The 18113-nt window shown below is 41.6% G+C and overlaps 1 protein-coding gene across 3 annotated transcripts in view; it reads right to left on the bottom strand.

The window, feature by feature from the left end:
• Nucleotides 1-18113, bottom strand: part of KHDRBS3 (KH RNA binding domain containing, signal transduction associated 3) — a 139717-nt gene that overhangs the window by 96924 nt on the left and 24680 nt on the right. Inside the window, exon 1 of one of the 3 annotated variants that reach the window (XM_074353123.1) lies at nucleotides 17007-17121. The exons of the other annotated variants lie outside the window; for them this stretch is intronic. Coding sequence (XP_074209224.1) covers nucleotides 17007-17106 — 100 coding nt within the window. The 5' untranslated portion in view covers nucleotides 17107-17121. Of the gene's footprint in view, nucleotides 1-17006; nucleotides 17122-18113 lie in introns of those variants that run through there. 3 annotated transcript variants of the gene reach the window in all.

Raw genomic sequence — 18113 nt, 5'->3', positions numbered from 1 at the left:
AGTTTTGGGGGAAAACTCACCAAGTTATTACATGTATCAAAAGAAATAATGTTTATCAAAGGGATTTGAAAACTATAATACATAATGTAAATATAGATCACTGTTTACTTACTACAGTGCCTAATTTGTGATGACTGATTTACACGTATCTCACTGTAGAATGGATTTCAACAATTTGTGAAAGCAATATGATTCTATAGATTCAAATTCAGATAATTAAAAAATAATGAGTACTAAGAATTATTAGAACAAATTTTATCAAATTGATTTAAGAGAAGAAAAAGGCTTCCAGTGTACTGACCCTCTAGCTTCCCCTAAAATATACACAGTCATGCACCAAACCAAAGGCATCATGGCAGAAAGCAAGAAATACAAAGACAAGACATGATGATCCCTCAACGCCCCAGGGAAATGAACTTGCCTTCTAAACAAGGGGGAAGACTCAAAGACCTACAGAAATGAGTAGGTTACTGGATTTTGTTACTAAAGTCTAACAATTTTCAAAATAAACTTCTAACTGCAAAGGGTTTTTACAATTTTAAAACAGTAAAGACCAAGGAATGGAAATCAGAAATGAGATGTTCCCTAAACTGGGAGGAAAAAATCTAACAAGCTGAACATTGACTATTTTCTAGACACTCCCCTGGAGACTTTACACACATGACGCCCACACAAGTGCTCAGAGCGCTGGGACAGGAAGTATCACCCCCTGTTTTCTTACACTCAGTAAGCCACAGAACTAGTTTGACTGCAGGATTGTCTGACTCTCAACCTCTTCTCCAAAATACCATACAACTGGCTTCTGTGAAATAAAATCCATATTTTATGGCAAAATAAGAAAAATTTAAACATAAAACAATTTTCTGTGCTCTTTGACCTCTCCCCTCTAGTGTGCACTGTGTATCTGCATTATACATCTGCCAAACCTCCCCACTGGCAGAAACATCTGCTCACCACAGAGAGCAACATTCTCCAAACATTAACAAGACAACTCCTTGAAAGACAACATCCCTTCTTAATCCTGTAAGAGATCATGCTGACCCATGACCCACTTCTTACTTTATAAGCTTAGATGTGCACTGCGTAAACGGTCCATAGTATGTCATTCAATATACAGTCCTCTGCCTCAAAAACACATATAACTGCCTTGGCCTCTAACAGGCAGAACCGTTCCTGGAGCGTTCTGAGAGGATGCTCCCAGGTTATAATCCTCAATTTAGCACAAATAAAATTTTCTATTTCTGTCTTAGGTTGACTGATTGATCTTTGTGGGCACTTCAAAACAAATCAAAACCTTCCAAATATAATGGTAATATAAAGATTAAATTCTACCTCCAATATATCAACAGGATTTTATAGGAACAGTCAGTCAACTGTATTCATTGAGTATCTGCTGTTTACTGAGAAACATATCAGAAGCAATGGAAGAAAATAAAAGCATAATAAGTGTACAACAGCGCAAACTAATTTCCAGTGTGCTTCCACTCACAGCAGTGGAGATGAGGGACGATGGGGCTCGGGGTCACCCGCAGGTTTACCAGTCCTAATGGCTAACACTGGCAAATTTACCTGTAGTGACTCATTTTCTGCTGGTACTGAGGAAAGCTCTGAAATAAATATTCACTGAAACTGGCTGCACAGAAATGTCTCAGCTTCTGCAAGAAGACGAGCAGAAAGGTGGACCTAGACAAAGGAGGAAAGAGAGGCCAGGAGTTCTCGCCTCCCAAACAGACCCACCCCTTGGCTATTCCAGATGATTTAGGATTATTCTTAATTTAACCCAATACATTTGTCAAAGGAAGATTCAGGAAACCCACAGACTAATCGAAGAAAACAGTGCATTAGGTTAATTCAAGTTAATGACGACTGAAGTCAGTAACTCCTGGGAGGAGGAAGGGAAATAACTGCTGAAGACTGAAAAAAGGAAACTCCACTTTTTACTTACACCTGCCTAAGGGTTAAACCACATTTCTCACTTTTAATTGCAGACATCATTAAGTATACTGCAAAAGACCAGCTATCTTAAACAATTATCAGGCTCCAGAGGTCACCAATTAGAACCCTGCAAGGATTTGAATTAAAAAAGGTTTTATGATTAGGTGAAGTAATGATCCAAGAAAGAGATTAGTTCTGTTCAGACTGCACTCATTATAAAACCCATTTCCTTTGTGTGAAGATTCAATGTCTTTCTCATTTATCCCGCTGGCACTATCACACTCTGAGATAGAAATATGACTGTACTAATGATATTCTATAACAACCATATCATATAATATGAGCACCTTGCTCGCTATTACTTTCATATGTAATAAGATTACCAATGAATATTTAATACTGGTTAGATATGCAATAATACAAACTCTATGGGTGGGACAGACTATTCAAAATGAATTCAAAGTGGGGTAGAATCATGCTTGAGCTAAACATTTTTAGTCAGTTTATAATCATAATCCATCTCTATTAATGCAGCAAAGAGAATAATTAGGGGAAATAATCTTTAAGACATTAAACCGTATTTTTTTTCATAAAATGATTATCTATAGGGTCACTTTTATAAAAAGAACTCTAAAAATAAGTAGCGTGATCAAGGATTGCAACCAGATCCCAAAGAGTGTCTACTCCAATGCTGTTTAAAAGGCATATCGACCAAACCATAACAGATATATATGCTGGAATAACGAACATCTCTTTTAAAAAAAAAAGCAGCTTAATATTAATACAAAACACACAAGATGCCTAAAATAGTCTATTTCCCTCATAACTCAGTGCTCTTCTGTGCTACTTAAAAACTGCCAAACGGGCATAAAACACTTTTTGAAGACAAAATACAATTACAGCAGAAACATGTATTTTGTCACTTAGATTTAATCATCATAGAAAGTTAAGACACTGACAGATAATCCATCGGCATTCGCTTTAATAGTTCCAGCCTCTGAGGGCAGGAAACACCTGAGCAGAGATACACTCAAGTGTTGAAAATGAGGGCGTTTTCCCATGTCAGTTTAAAGCCAGGAAGTGTTACCCGAATGAAGTCATTCTCCAGTCACATTTTATACTTTCCTTCTCCTTAGGAGTCAGATGCTATCTCTTCACAGTGGACATTCCCACTGGGGTTTTCTTTTTGTCAAGTTAGGTATAGATCTTCACATTCTAGACCAAGCTGTACATTAAAATCATCTAGTATCTCACAGGAAAATACGCTAAAGCCAGTCAATAGCATCCCTTTGTTTTCATTCTGTCCTTCAACCATGAAGTATCTGGTTATGCAAGTATGTCCGCTAGTGGGTTCCACTTGTCAAATCTACTGACAACTGACTCATCTATTTTAAGGCTGAATATACAGACAGCTTTTACCTTTGCAGAACTGCACTGCGTGGCCTACCTGGGCAAAAGAGACAGAATCAAAAGATAAACACAGACTAAAACTAACAGTAAGTATCTCAGGTTGGTTGACGTCTGACTGTCCTCTATCCTCTTTTCTTAAACACAGAGGTGGGATAATGTGTTGATCTGTTCTACGAACGAGTAACGAGAACATGAAGACTAATAACATGGCCAGGATTCCAGAGACCTGTTCCTTGGGACCACTTCTGAGAATTCACCAATTTTTACAGCACCAGTGGTTACCAGCTCACCACAGGGCCACAGTACATAATCAGACATACAGTGTATGTAAAGTACCACTATTTCACTGGGGAAGGGGGCAAGAGGAGGAGGATGACTAGAGAAAAAAAGTGTCTAAAAAGGCTCTCTAAAGGAGAAAAACAACAGGAAGAAGTTGAAAAGCACTGTCTAGGAAAACCAACTGAAATAATGGAAAATGCTTATCCAAAAGGAGAAATGATTCAGGAGAGAATCATTAACTATATACAAATATTTCTGTATGTCATATAAAAGAGATTAGATTTGGTCAGTAAGAAGGCCAGTGGCATCAAATTAAAACCAAAAGGTAGAAATAACAGAGAAAGGAGCTACCGCTCAAATTTTAGAGATAAAGATCCTAAAAATAGTATTTTCCAAAGATGGAACTAGCTACCTTAGAGAGATTTTAAGTTCATCTATAGAGGCCTGACCAGTACAGGCTGGAATGTTACAATCATCTGATGGCAAGTTGAACATGAAGGTTCCTTTCGACCCTGAGATTACATATGTCCTTGCCATGTCTCATCGACTAGCTTTTACACACATAAAACTGTGTTATTAATCACCACATGCCCAGTACTTAGTTCTGTACCATGAATATAACATGCATTCAAAAAATATTTGAGCGCATGAGAGTGAATGATGATCTCCTTCATGGAGAGGCACAGTAAAGCTTGATGAACTTTTAAGAATATCCAAAGTTTGAATTAAATAAGTGAAAAGCAAGTCATCTAGCTTTCATTTTCGTAAACAAACAGTCCATGCCCGTTACTAAGCTATTCTCTCTCAGCTCCATACACACCCACCCACACCTTGTGCAAGAACGCCGGCCAGGGACGCTGCAAGCCCCGTGTCCCCTCTGCCAGGGCAGGGGACGAGGTGGGTAGGGGGACCATCTCCTCCATTTTGTCACAGTTCCTAGCAGTGTACCAAAAACAGTGCTTCTAAATTCTGGCAATGACAGTGATTGCCCCCATATCCCCGGAACCATATTCTTTGCACCCCCCCTCAGCAAGCCAAGACCCCCTCCTCAGAGCCTGAGTGCTGCCCTGTGAGCTCCCTTCCAAGCTCCTAAGCAACCAGACCGAAGGGGTCTTGGTCCAGCCCCACGGGTACCTCTGTTCCTCCAGCCCTAAAGGTGCGGCTCCTGGCAGAGCTTGTGTGACTATTTCGGCGTCACTTCAGTATCCTTCATTTGCTTTTCAGTCATCTGGCACCTCTCCAACCGACTCTTCATCTTAAATCTTCTGTTAAAACACCCGGTGTGCTTGTTTACCTGACTAGACCCTGATGGACACACCACCTCGGTAAATTCCTGGAGATGCAGAGGAAGTCCCTGGAATCAACAGGCGGGAAGTCTCAGCTTGATGTGCCAGGCACCATGCTGGGCCTTCTGGAGGGCCCTCGAGGGACCCAACTAATCACAAACGAGGCAGTAAAGTGGTAGGGAGGACATGGGTGTCGGAGGGGCAGCCCGGGCTGGACCGCAAGAGAACCTCTGGCAAGTCACTGAGCCATCTTGAGCCCTCCTTTCTACGGGTGTGAAAAATGGGGGGAACCCAAGTTTGTGGGATTGGAAGCCACTGACCTAATGGCATCCAGCCCCTTCCTCTAGTTCCTCTGGTTCCTCTAGTTCAATAGCAGGGGTAACTGAGTACTGCGGTGGGGGTGGGCGTGATTCCCCATTCCACCTCCAGTATACATCATAACGATCACCATCAGCTTTTGGAAAAACAGCATCTATATAATGACATTAGCATAGCTGTTCTCCATACAATGGAACCATAATGAATATCATGGAGGCTGAATTATCTGAGCTCCATTCCTGATTTCCCCCATGAAAAGCACAGGAAGACAGTGTAATCTGGGAATATGCAACTGCAGGTGATGTTTACCTTGAGAAGCATACCTATCAGCATCCTAATTTGAGTAGCAGAGAGTAAATTTCTGTGAATATATAACCATTCAACACATTATTCAGAGGGAAAGTGTTTATTATCTTTGAAACATTTGCTATTCCAAGAACTAATTAAGTTTACAGACTGTGTTGTGAATACCAGAAGGCAGAAGACGTACAAATCATATTGTTAATTATGCCTCTGACAAAGGGACTACATTGCAGGTATCACATACAAATGCTACAACCAGCCAAGTCCTTTAATTTCCACGATCTCAAGCTTGGGGACAAATGAAGCCAAAACATGAGCATAAAATGAATGTAAAATTAAGTTGCTTAGAGGAAAATTCAAAAATAGCCCTAAGTGAATGCTTAATCGAGTTGTTCTGTCACCTGTTCTTGCCTATGGCCCTCCCAGAACAGCACGCTAACCCACAGTCTCCAGACAAGCACAACTGTCTAGCTTCTCGACACCTGCATTGAGAGTGTAAATTAATGATCATACGAGAAGGAGAGCTTAATTTAGTGAGACTTGAAGTAATAAAAACTAATAAAAACATGGGGTTCAAATCGCAGACCAACACTTACTTACACTATGACACTGGGGAAAATGAGCAAATCAGAGGGCCCTTGACTATCAACCCACTGATCGGGTTTCCAGAGCAGTGCGGATGAATGACATATCCATGCGCCATGCCGTGTGCATAACAAACTCTACCCTCCTGCAACTCCAGATTTCTGTATATTAATCCAAGCAGAGCCATGTAAGAAGAGAAGGTTAATAAAAAATGAACAATTTAAGCATTAATGTAGTTAGAAATAAAGACAAAGATCATTGAAAGAGGTCAGAGTTCTCCAGAGTGTCCTGTGATGAGGAAAGGGCCAGCTGTGGTAGTGCCCCAGCTGGGAAGGGTCTGGGTGCTGTGAAACTAGGAGGCTCTGAATGTGAGGCTGGAGGTTCCGTCCTAACATGTTTATTTGTTTATCCATCCTTGCTTATGTTTATTTGGGTGAGTTACTTATCCTCTCCGAAACTCAGTTTCATTGCCTGCCAAATGAGGATCGCCTCCTGCCTTACTCACTTGAGGTGGAAGTTAAACGAGACCACTGGGGAAGAAGACATCCACGACCGGAAAGAGCTACTCAGGTATCAGTGGGGCTGCAGCCAGGGCCCCAAGGCAATTACTGCGCAGGCGCATACATCCAAGCAGGAGAGGTAAGGTGCAGAAGCTCCGCTCATTACAGGCAACATGTCCAACTGAGACTGCAAGAGGGCTACGAGGCTAGGCTTCCCCTCTGCCTCTCGCGGTGTGGCTAACTCTCTACACTCAGTTTCTGGGGATGCGTATCTGCCGCAGGGTGGTGAGGGTGCTGTGCTAAGTACAGGGAAGTGTCTCCAGGGCAGTTCACAGACTCCTGCATTTGCACAGTATCTGCAGAAAACGGCTGGGATGACCTAACAAGGAAAAAACCGAATTGGAAAGTGTTTCATGACAGTGCGCACTGGCGTATTCCCATAGGACGCTGTCTGTCTACCAGGTTATCCCTGTGCTGGAGTTCATCACACAGTCCTACCGCACATGCGCAGGGATCACCCAGACAGGAGTCAAAGCTGCCCACTGGACCAGCGCTGTGCTAAGGGAACTGTCCGGGATGGTGGAAATGTCCGACAAAGTGGTCTCCAGCCACACGTGGCCACTGAGCACCTGAGGTGCAGCGAGTACGGCTGAAGAACTCAATGTTTAGTTTTATTTCATTTTAATGAATGAATTAATTAACATTTAAATTTAAATAGCCTCAAGTGGCTAGAAGTTACCAGAGCACAGATCTGGAGTACAGCTAAACACTAAAAAGGAAGGGGAAAGGCCTGTGACCACCAGAAAGAGCTGCCATCAAGTGCAGGTGCTTTTTCTTCATTCAGCAGCTGTTACCGAGTGCCTGCGACACACTGTCCACACTCCCTAACAAGTACCTAAGGGCTCTGAGCAGCAGCTGGGTGGGTGACAAGCACACGCGGACTCAGGAGGCAGACGACCCAGGGCTCAAGAGACATTGGGGACTTCTTAATGATACTGACCCTATTCTCAAGAAATACACACTTTAGGAAAAACTACATGTGGATACTCACAAAGCCAAGTTTACATTTTAAGTACAGTTGAAGTACTACAAAATTTACAGGGGTAGTAAACGCTTCTAGGTCAAAAGATCCAGGGGTTTCAGAATAAGTGGTATTTCAGCTGAGCCTAAAAGAACAGGCCGGATTACGTGACAGGGAATCCTAGGCAGGGGGAGCAGCCTGAGCCAGACTGCAGGCAGACCCACGGCAACAGCACAAAACACAGAGCAGCAGACACAGGCACGCCAGGTTCAAAGGCGGAGAATATCTGGTGACACCGCTGAGAAGGTAGGGAGATGGGACACAGACTGGGCAGCAGTTCCTTTACGACAGGACTGGAAGCCTCAGGAGGCCTGATGTGGGGCAGGGGCAGGAAGAGCCAGAGTCGTGGTTCAGAAAGAGAAACTGCATCGCACAGCAATGCCCGACGGCTGCTCTGCTGTAAGTGATGCTTTAGTGGCCACAGCTATTTGTGCTAAGGTTAAACTACTTTAATAGACAAGGATGCCACATAAAGGCTGCAGAGGATCAACGAATGCGATAAAGAAAAAGCAAGGGGGGTTTAACCTTTTTAAAATTGAAGTATAGTTAATTTACGATGTTGTGTTAGTTTCAGGTGTACAGCAAAATGATTCAGTTATATATACGTGTACATATGTGTACATATATATACTTTTTCAGATTCTTTTCCATTATAGGCTATTACAAAATATTGAATATACTTCCCTGTGCTATACGATAGGTCCTTGTTGTTGATCTATTTTACATATAATAGTATATATCTCCTAATCCCAAACTCCTAATTAATCTTTCCCCACACCCTTTCCTCTTTGGTAACCATAACTTTGTTTTCTATGTCTATGAGTCTCTTTCTGTTTTGTAAATAAGTTTATATCATTTTTTTTAGATTCTACATATAACTGATAAGATATCTGTCTGACTTACTTCACTTAATACGATAATCTCTTGGCCCATCTGCGTTGCTGCAAATGGCATTATTTCATTCTTTTTATGGCTGAGTAATACTCCATTGTGTAAATATACCACTTTTTCTTTATCCATTCATCTGTCGGCAGACATTTAGGCTGTTTCCATGTCTTGGCTATTGTAAATAGCACTGCTATGAACAGTGGGGTGATGTATCTGTTCAAACTAGAGTTTCTCTAGATATATGCCCAGGAGTGGGATTGCTGGATCATATGGTAACTATTTTTAGTTTTCTAAGGAACCTCCATGCTGTTCTCTATGGTGGCTGCACTGCTCTCTCCTCAGCAGTGTAGGAGGGCCCCCTTTCTCCACACTCTCTTCAGCACTTAGTATTTATAGACTTTTTGATTATGGCCATTCCGACTGGCATGAGGAGACACCTCTTTATAGTTCTGATGTGCATTTCTCTAATAACCAGTGATGCTGAGCATCCTTCCGTGTGCCTCCTCCTGGCCATCTGTAGGTCTCCTCTGGAGAAATGTCTATTTAGGTCTTCTGTCCATTTTTTGATTGGGTTGTTTGGGGTTTTTCTGATGAGCTATTTGTATATTCTGGAAATCAATCCCTTGTCAATAGTATCGTTTGCAAATATTTTCTCCCAGTCCGTAGGCTATCTTTTCATTTTGCTTATGGTTTCCTTTGCTGTGAAAAAGCTTTTAAGTAAAAAGTGGTTTTTGAGACCCTCTACAGGCCCTTTAACACCTGCATCAGAAGAGTGAAGCGAATTAAAAATCTCCAATAATTCATGCAAAAAATACAAGATGTGCTGTTACGAATTTCAGTGAAGAAATTCAAATATTATACATTAATATAAATCTAAGGCCATGGGCTGAGGACCGGAAAAAGTGAGAATTACTACACAGTAGTATCCACAAAATGCCTTCTTATAAATACAGGGTCATTCTACTCTGGGACTGAAAAATAAGGTGTTAAGGAAAATTCTGTTATGTATCTATCAAAGAACAAAAAAATCACTACATTACAACTTTTCTACAGGACGGAATAAAAGGATTAATAAGCTACAAGTTTGGACAACTAGTCAAACAGAAAAAAATCTTACTGGAGGATGGATACAAATGTATGACGTCCTATTTCTTTTCCTCTAATCTACTTCTAGCTTAAATCTGTTGAATTCATTCCTATTTCCTCCAAATGCATTCAGATCTCTTAAATCTTTGATACCTTTTAAGTTTCCTGCTCAATAGCTACACTTGATTCTTCCAGAAGCGATATTTTACAAGTCATACATATAAAATGTTAAAAGAAAAAAACTTTGCCTGAAACAAGAACCAATAACCACAAGAATTATGACTGATATTTCATGTGGACTTCCAAACGTCCGAATGCCAAGGCATCACACCTTCATGTATGCTCATGAGTCACCAGCTGAGTATGTTCAAAAACTCTGAATTCTAAGAAAGAAAATATTACAAAAAAAGAAAAGGCTCAGAGTTCAGTCAGTGTTGTTTTTGCTTTTGTTTGTTTTGTAAATTAAATGTCTGTTCAGCCATAGCCCACACTGGGTACAGTTAAAGGAGAGAAGGAGACAGGACTCAGCATGTATTGAGAGCCTACCGAACCTCAGACAAACATATTTTGGGCACTTTTAAATATACTGTCTCAATCTCCAAGGGAGGTAGACAAACACAGGGGAGTCTCTTCTTGCCTTTCAAGCTAGTAAGTGAAAGTAATAGGTATTGTGCCCACATCTGATAAAAGGTCCACGTTTCTGGCTACAGCAATAGTGTCACATTCTCCACTGTGAATCTGTAATCCAAGACCTGAATATTTCCTTTCCACTTTCTGTTTTCTTTGCTGCTTAACTTTCTCCATACCTAGAGCTTTTCTAAGTGGATTAGTTCAACAGATACGCAAGTGTTTTAATCACTGTCAGAAAGTAAATGAAAAATGGATTTTGCTTTAAGATATACAAAATCAAGTGAAAAAATATAAAAAGGAGCAAATTACTTTATAAGTTACAATCCACAAGTCTAGTGCTAATAATTCCATATATTTATTCAGCACTACCTATGACTCGAAGTGCTCCCACACCCATTACATCCTCTTACTGCATCACAGAAATCCCTGGCTTTTGGCAAATGGTTATCAGCATTCCATTCGCTGCTTCTAGTCTTGAGGCTTATTTATCTGGCTGTCAATCTATTTGTTTTTTCAAATAATCATAAACTGGTGATTGTGGGTGAGGAAAGTATACAGCAGACAATAAAATATATCCTTAAAAATCAGTGTGATTTTTTCCTGTTATCAAAATCTTAAATGTACAAAAGAATTTTTAAAACAGCCTACTTTATTACATTAGAACAATAGTTTATAGAATAAGCAGTTACTAAATAGACAACCAGAACATCACACAGTGTGTTACTAGCTATTGGTCAAGAAATTTAATTTATTCATGGGACAAAGTTTTCTACTTTTGCCTGCAAATGTATAAAGCATTATCGTAGATGTGAACCACAGTCTCACAAGCCCTAGAGTTTTCCATCTTTTCAGTCTTAGGATCCCTTCCACTTAGACTCACACAAAATGTTAAGAACCCCAGAGAGCTTTTTGTTTAAGTGTTATAATTTATCAATATTTACAATAATTTAAATTAAAATTGAGAAACTTAAAAACATTTATTAATTTAAAAACAACAAAACAAACCATTACATTTTAACATAAAAACATATTTTCATAAAAATTACCACATTTTCAAAAAGGAAAAAAATCTGAGTAGAGTGGCACTTTTACTTCCGCACATTTATTTAATGACTATCGTTAAAAAATGACAGCTGAATTCTCTTATTTGCTTCTAAGTTTTATCTATTACAAAATGTTGTGACTGAAGTATATGAAAAAACTCCTTACAGACAGACAGACGGGGGAAAAGGAGGTGTGTTTTAACAGGCTTCTCAGGTAACTGTGGATATTCTTTGGACACCAAAACGCAACAAACACTAACCTTTTCCAGGTGAGTTGCAATATGGAATTGAAATTGTATCAATGAACTTATATTCTGTTAATTAAAATCCACTGGCCTATCTTACACTTGAAATGAATCTTTTATTCCTGCATGACTTTGTAACAACATACATGATCATTTGAAAAATACTGGCTTTCTGTGCAGTCTTCAAATTGCAAATACTTTCATTTTACAATATTTAAAAAGCGTATTTGTTTATATCACTGCACTCATCAGTCTTTAAGTATTAGGAAACAGCGAAGCATGTGGTTAGAATTTCAAGAGCTCGAATTCATTTGAAAGCTCAAATCTTATCACTGACAACAAATATAGCTACTTAACCTGAAGTAAAGGCGAACTTATTTCATTTTTGAGAAAAAGTCTGCAAAATACCCACACCTGAATAATCTTTATCAATATGTCAATATCAATCTTTCAAGAAAAAATAGATCTTTATGAAAAAAGTGGCTGGTTCAGCTAACAACTCGAACAAGCACACAAGTGTTTTCCCTTGAGACGGCTGTTTGCTAACATGGCGTCCCGAAGAAGGGCTGTACACAGGCTTCTCTTTGTCACAAATAGTAAAGAGGAGCACACTCAGAGAGAGACATTCAACAGCATTAACAATTCCTACGGCTCCAACAAAAACATTTTTAGGTGAAACTGGTGGGCCGCTCTAATGCATTATGAATGTCTTTTATAACAGAGAAAGTGTGGTTTTAGAATCAGGAGACAGAATCCAAAACCGTGTGTAAGACCTTGAGCAATTAAACTTCTCTGACCGTAGGTACCTACCTGGCAGCACTGTGGGAAAAATTAAATTATTTGTAAAATGCTGACCACTGGGTCTGGCACGTAGTAGGTCCTCAATAAGTGGATCTGTTAGTATTATTATTTAAGAAACTCAATTTGTTAGTTTGCAGTTTTTCAAAGTAATGGGAATGCGATGTGGGATTAGATAAAATTAAGGTTTGGTGGCAAAATGGTTAGTAACCACTGCCTTCTATACCTAGTCCTTGGCAGACATGTAAACAAGCCTTCACAGTTCCCACCGAAGTTTGTTCCCACTACAATTTCTAGTTCCATCCTCAGTGAGGAAGGCAATAATCATTCAAAACCTTTCTAAAACACCGGTTTGCACGTTTGGGGTGGTCTCCAGTCACGTAACCACCCCTTCCTCAGAGCAAGTAACTGCAGCTAAGAGCAGGCGACATCAGAGATTGTTAGATTCTGTTTTCAAAAACTACAAAAGGCCAAAAACAACGCAGACTTTGTAGCTGCTCCCAGGTAGCTAGTCCTAGTCTTCCTGTTGTCAAGATGAAAACTCACATTGGGCGACGCCCCAGCTCTCACCAGGCAGTCTCCTCCTCCCCGCCAGCTTTTGTATGGTCCTCCTCAGAGCCTCCCTCCCGCTGCCGCTGCCGACAACGCCCGCCACCCTCAGCGGACTCGGACTCGGCGTCAGCGGGCACCCCCTCTGCGTTCGCCTTTATGTTGCCCATCTTCCCCTGCAGTTCCCGTTCCACCTGAGCAGAAGTCCCATCTGGCTCCCGCTGCTCCCTACGTCACACCCGGCCCAAGGACAAGGTTAGTATGAGGACAATAAGCATAAGATAAGTGAACAAATGAACATTCCCAAGCTCTCTTCCTTTTTTTAATGTCACAAATTATTATCATACGTTGACATTTGTGAACCCTGAACACATCAGAAACACACACAAGGTTCTAAAACATGGACTTTTCCATACTGGTCAACAGAATTACCTCCCATACAAGCTACCAACCAGGCTCCTAGTGAAAAAAAAAAAAAAAGGTTCTTATTTTAAACAATTCTTTCTTAATTGACAAGAAAATGACAAGACACTGTCCATGCAAATTTCCCCTGCATTCTGTTTCTTCCCTCAGTGGACTCTACTTCAGTTATATTTACAGATTTTGTGGGCAAACGTTTGCCTTCTCGTGTGGGCCTATGGGGTTTGCTCTGGATTCCGTCTACTGTCACAGCTTTATCCGCCACTAGAGTGCTGGCGGCCCCACACCATCTTCACTGGGTCAGACCCCTTTCATCAACAGCTCAGCAGCCAGCTGAGCTGAGTATGTCCTGTGCCTAAGACGCTTCACACCGATTATCCCATTCAACCCTCACACCGCCCACAAAGGGGTAAGCCCTGGCACCCCACTTTCAGATGAGGGTCCACTGCTAGAGAGAGTGTAAAAGAGAGAGGCTCCCTCCCGTCTGTGTGCGCCGGGCTGCAGCGCCTACTGGCCTCCCTCGCCTGGATGTCCTGGTCAACACAAGCCGCCACGTGCCCACTAAACTCATCCTCCCTGTCCCCCGCCGACGCTCCCAAACTCTGAAAACGGTGCTACGATACACATTCCGTCCTCTGAGAAATGATAAAATGTTAAAAATGGTTTATTTAGTTCTAAAACGTCATTCAAAATAACGACACGTATCAAGTGGCATATAAGACACATTAAATAAACATTAGCTCCGTGAAGTCAAACGTCAGATGGCACTTGTTTCCAATGCTATTATTGTCATTGCCTATTTTACTAATCTGTGTTTAAACCTAAAGGTGTTAAGCAAAGAAGTTGTTTTTTAAAAAGTCCAATAAAAAAATAAAGAACCATTCTCCATCAGAACTTCAACCTCTGGTGACAGTCCCTTCTGTCAGTAATGTACCCTCAGTCAACGCCTTGACTTTCCTCTTACCACCTGACTACACAATGCCTTGTATCAGTCACTCGTTCATATTATTAATCTTCTCAAACCTAATTATATAAAAAATATCAACTCCCACACCTGTGTTTCAATAACTCTAACAGTGACAATGATGGCAATGATAATACTTTTTGTGTTACAGTTTCCAAACTGAGAAGTCTCGCTCATATTTTTCCAGTTTCCCTTTCTCTAGGGGTGAGCAAATTTTAAAGGTGAGGAGGCAGAAGCCCAGAACAGAGCAGGGAAGTAATTTGTCTGAGGTCACAGGTTTCAAAGGATCAGACATCCATGTAGGTGTGGAGGGAGGAAGGGCAGGCCTTTTCCTCCAAGGAACATTTCCTGAACCAGAACACCGCACTTAACAAAGCATAATCGATTTCTTATGGTAAAAAAAGCTACAAACCCAAATTCTAGACAACATACGTCAAAAGCAGGGGACACAGGGTAGACATGCCCTTTTTCAGAGCTGGAGGGGTCATCAAAACAGTCACAGGCCTCGGTTTATAAGGCACCTGCCCTTCATGTATAGGTACAGACCCCCATGGCTTCTCCTTCCCAAGTAAGAACCCCAGTCCTTCCCAGACACGTGGGGTGACTTCTGGTGCAACTGGAGGGATTAGGGCTGTGATAAGGCTCTGTAACTAGGAAACATTAAAGTGTTTCTGCATCTGCAACACAAATGGCTATAATTAAAAAAAAATTAATCCTTACAATAAAACTTTTGTCAACCTCATTTTGCTCAAGGTCATGTAACTAGAAAGGGGCACAGTTGGAAAAGAACTGTCATAAACATGCAGAGACCCCAAGGAGCACGCCTGGCCTGCGGGGCTAGGAAAACCACAGGAAGCAGAGCCTTTAAACAGGGCAGTGACGTGGAGGAGAACCCAACTACAGCTGAGGCCTTGGATACGGAGACCAAGCTGCACAGACAGAGCAGCGCTGGCCCAGAGCCAGGAAAGAAAAGATGTCAAAAGAACGGGGCACTAAGACAGATACTCAGCTTGTCCACTGGTCACTAAATGGACTGAATCCTGCCATCTGCCCTGCACCGTGAGCAAGACAGTGGTGGAGAAACAAAAAATCAGCCCTGACCTCTTGGGAGTTACTGTCCAGTAAGGGAGGCAGACTTGGTAAAGGACTTGGGGCGGAGGGGCTGGAGAGAATCAGTAAAGAAAACAAGAAGCCCTCTCACTGTGTATTACTAGCTGTAATGTGACAACAATAAACCTAAATATGAACCATCATCGCAACGGCCGCTTCTGTGCACTAACTGGGCGACCACAGTCTCCAGGCAATTTATTGGGCCTTACAACAGGCCATCTCCTGCGATTTTCAGAACAATAGGGAACACTCAGGAAAGCAACGTATCTAATTCACAGCTGCTCATCAGCATTGCTGGTTGTGGACCCAGGATTAGCTGGGCACAAACACTCACCAGCTTCCTCTCAGAAAATGCTTCTTAAGCATCAACTACGAGGAGCAATTACTCACACGCTGAGTCTGCAGTCCTAATCAAGACACGCCCTCCGACCACGCACGTTACACGGCCCACTGTCCTGAAAGCGCGGTGCTGCCCAGCAGCCTCAGCTGGACACGGGCTCCTTCTATGCTTGGCAGTAGCCCGACTTCCAGCCAACCATGGAATTGCTCTGTGAAGATCCACAGTCCTGTTTCCGCATGCTGCTCCACTTCTCACCCCGCCCAGGAGCTGAGGATGGCACCATGCTCCCAAAAGACGCCGGGCAGGAGGCTGACCCTTGCTGTCCCTAACTTTCTCTAACCTATGGATGCTGAATACAAATAACAGTACAGGCAAGGAATAATTTAATCCTTTTTAAAAGTGTTTTTACTACTAAGCTGAATCTGGAGTGAGTCTTCAAACTTCCTACCTCTGTAGGCTGAGGATCTATTCAAAGTAAGAAGGGTATTTCAACAGCTCAGTAACTGAAAGAAACATGACCCCTCTTACAAGCCACTGTGTATACCTAATAAAGCTGATTTTTCAGTAATTTGGCAATAACAATTAAAAGATCTAAAAATTCTCTTCCCCCTCATTCCTGTTCCTGAGATCAACATGGTAATAATCTCCCCTAAGCAAAGCATGATTCGTATCAATAAATGCACAAATTAAAATCAGATATATATATAACTATACAAACACACAACTTTATATATAAAACTATCCTATTTTCATACACTTATGTACTGTATATAGAAACACATGTATTGATTTTCCTGAAGACTGACAGCAGACATACATACACCTGTGCATGTGCACACACAGTAACAACTTCTGCAAACAATAAGATACATTCAAATTGAACTTTTTAACACTAATTTTTAAAAACACACAATTCGTTCAGCACTGCTGTGTGACAAGGTCCAACAGTGCTAAAACAATCCTTTGAGCCTAACAGTAAAGATTCTTAAAGATTCCTCCAATTATTTTCAGGACAACATCCACACTCACCGAGCTGTAAAGACCCTCAGTGGAGTTAAGACAAGCTGACTCTTCTCTCAGCCTCTCCCTTCCACACGACGACCATCCACCCAGGACTCCTCACCATCCCAGAATCTCCCATGGTCCCTTGGGCTCCATGGCTTGGAATATGCTGTCATCCGTTCCCCCTCTGCTCCTTCAATCCCACTTGAGCTGTAAATTCAACCTGGAACGTACCATTCCCGTCAAGACTCCTTCCAAACGCCCCCGGAGTCACACTCTCCAGGCGCCCTTCCAGCACTGGGGCCGCGCCTCCAACAGGACGGAACCACTTCATGTCTTCCTCCTGCCTGGGTACATCCTGAAGGCACAGTCAGCATCTTTATTCCTCTCCTCTCCTCATCCAGCTCCAGCATAGTGTCTGATACAAAAGTACTTAACAAATTCACTTATTCCACAAACATCTGAATCCCTCTATGTGCTAGGAAATCAACAATGAGCAGAAAGAGACACATCACAGGCCCTGCTGGACCTTAAATGTTAAACATATTAGCCACTGCCAATTAATGATGTCAAATGATACATATACTCAGACACTATGTGAAAACATTTAAGTAATTTAAAATGTTTAGAAAAATTAAAAAGAAACATAAAAGAATATAAAAAGCAAATCTGTTTTACAGAGATCTAAAGGTGCAAGGTCAAAATACCAACCAGAAGAGAAAAATCATTTTGTTCGAATAGATGAGCCCACACTACCCTCTTCTAGGAAAAGAAAACAAAGGAGAAGAATCAGACTGCTTGTCTTTCACCAGAAACGCTTCTGAAAACAAGTATTTCTGTGCAGTATGATTCGTATTTGATCAGATCCGATAACAGTATTTCTGCAAATCAATTTCAATCACAATTAAGCACAGCAACTTGCAGTGAGTAGACACCATGTAAGAATGGGTTTTGCTACACAGGTAAGCATCACTGTTATTATTCAAATTGTGCTCATGTACTGGAAACATCTGGGAGGCAAAACACACATATCTAAATATGCAGAGATGACGTGCACACAACCACTACCATCCCTTTCTAGCGGAGCTGAGAAAATCATTCAGTTGCTTTGGAGGGACCTACCTGGGTCTGAATATGTTTCTGCCACTTACCGGCCACTTACCCCGAGTCGAGTTATTTAACCTGAGCCTTGGTCCTGTCACTTAGCAAACAGAGACAACATCCGCCCTCACTACTAAGAAACCTCTAATTCCTGGGAGGAGGCGACACTTCCCCCATCCCCCCTTCACCCACAAACAGGAGCTCAGATAGGGCCTGGGACAGAACGGACGTCTGGCAGAC

The sequence above is a fragment of the Camelus bactrianus genome, chromosome 25, assembly GCF_048773025.1.
Source record: "Camelus bactrianus isolate YW-2024 breed Bactrian camel chromosome 25, ASM4877302v1, whole genome shotgun sequence".
Lineage (NCBI taxonomy): Eukaryota > Metazoa > Chordata > Mammalia > Artiodactyla > Camelidae > Camelus > Camelus bactrianus.
This window is presented reverse-complemented; position numbering and strand designations above follow the sequence as displayed.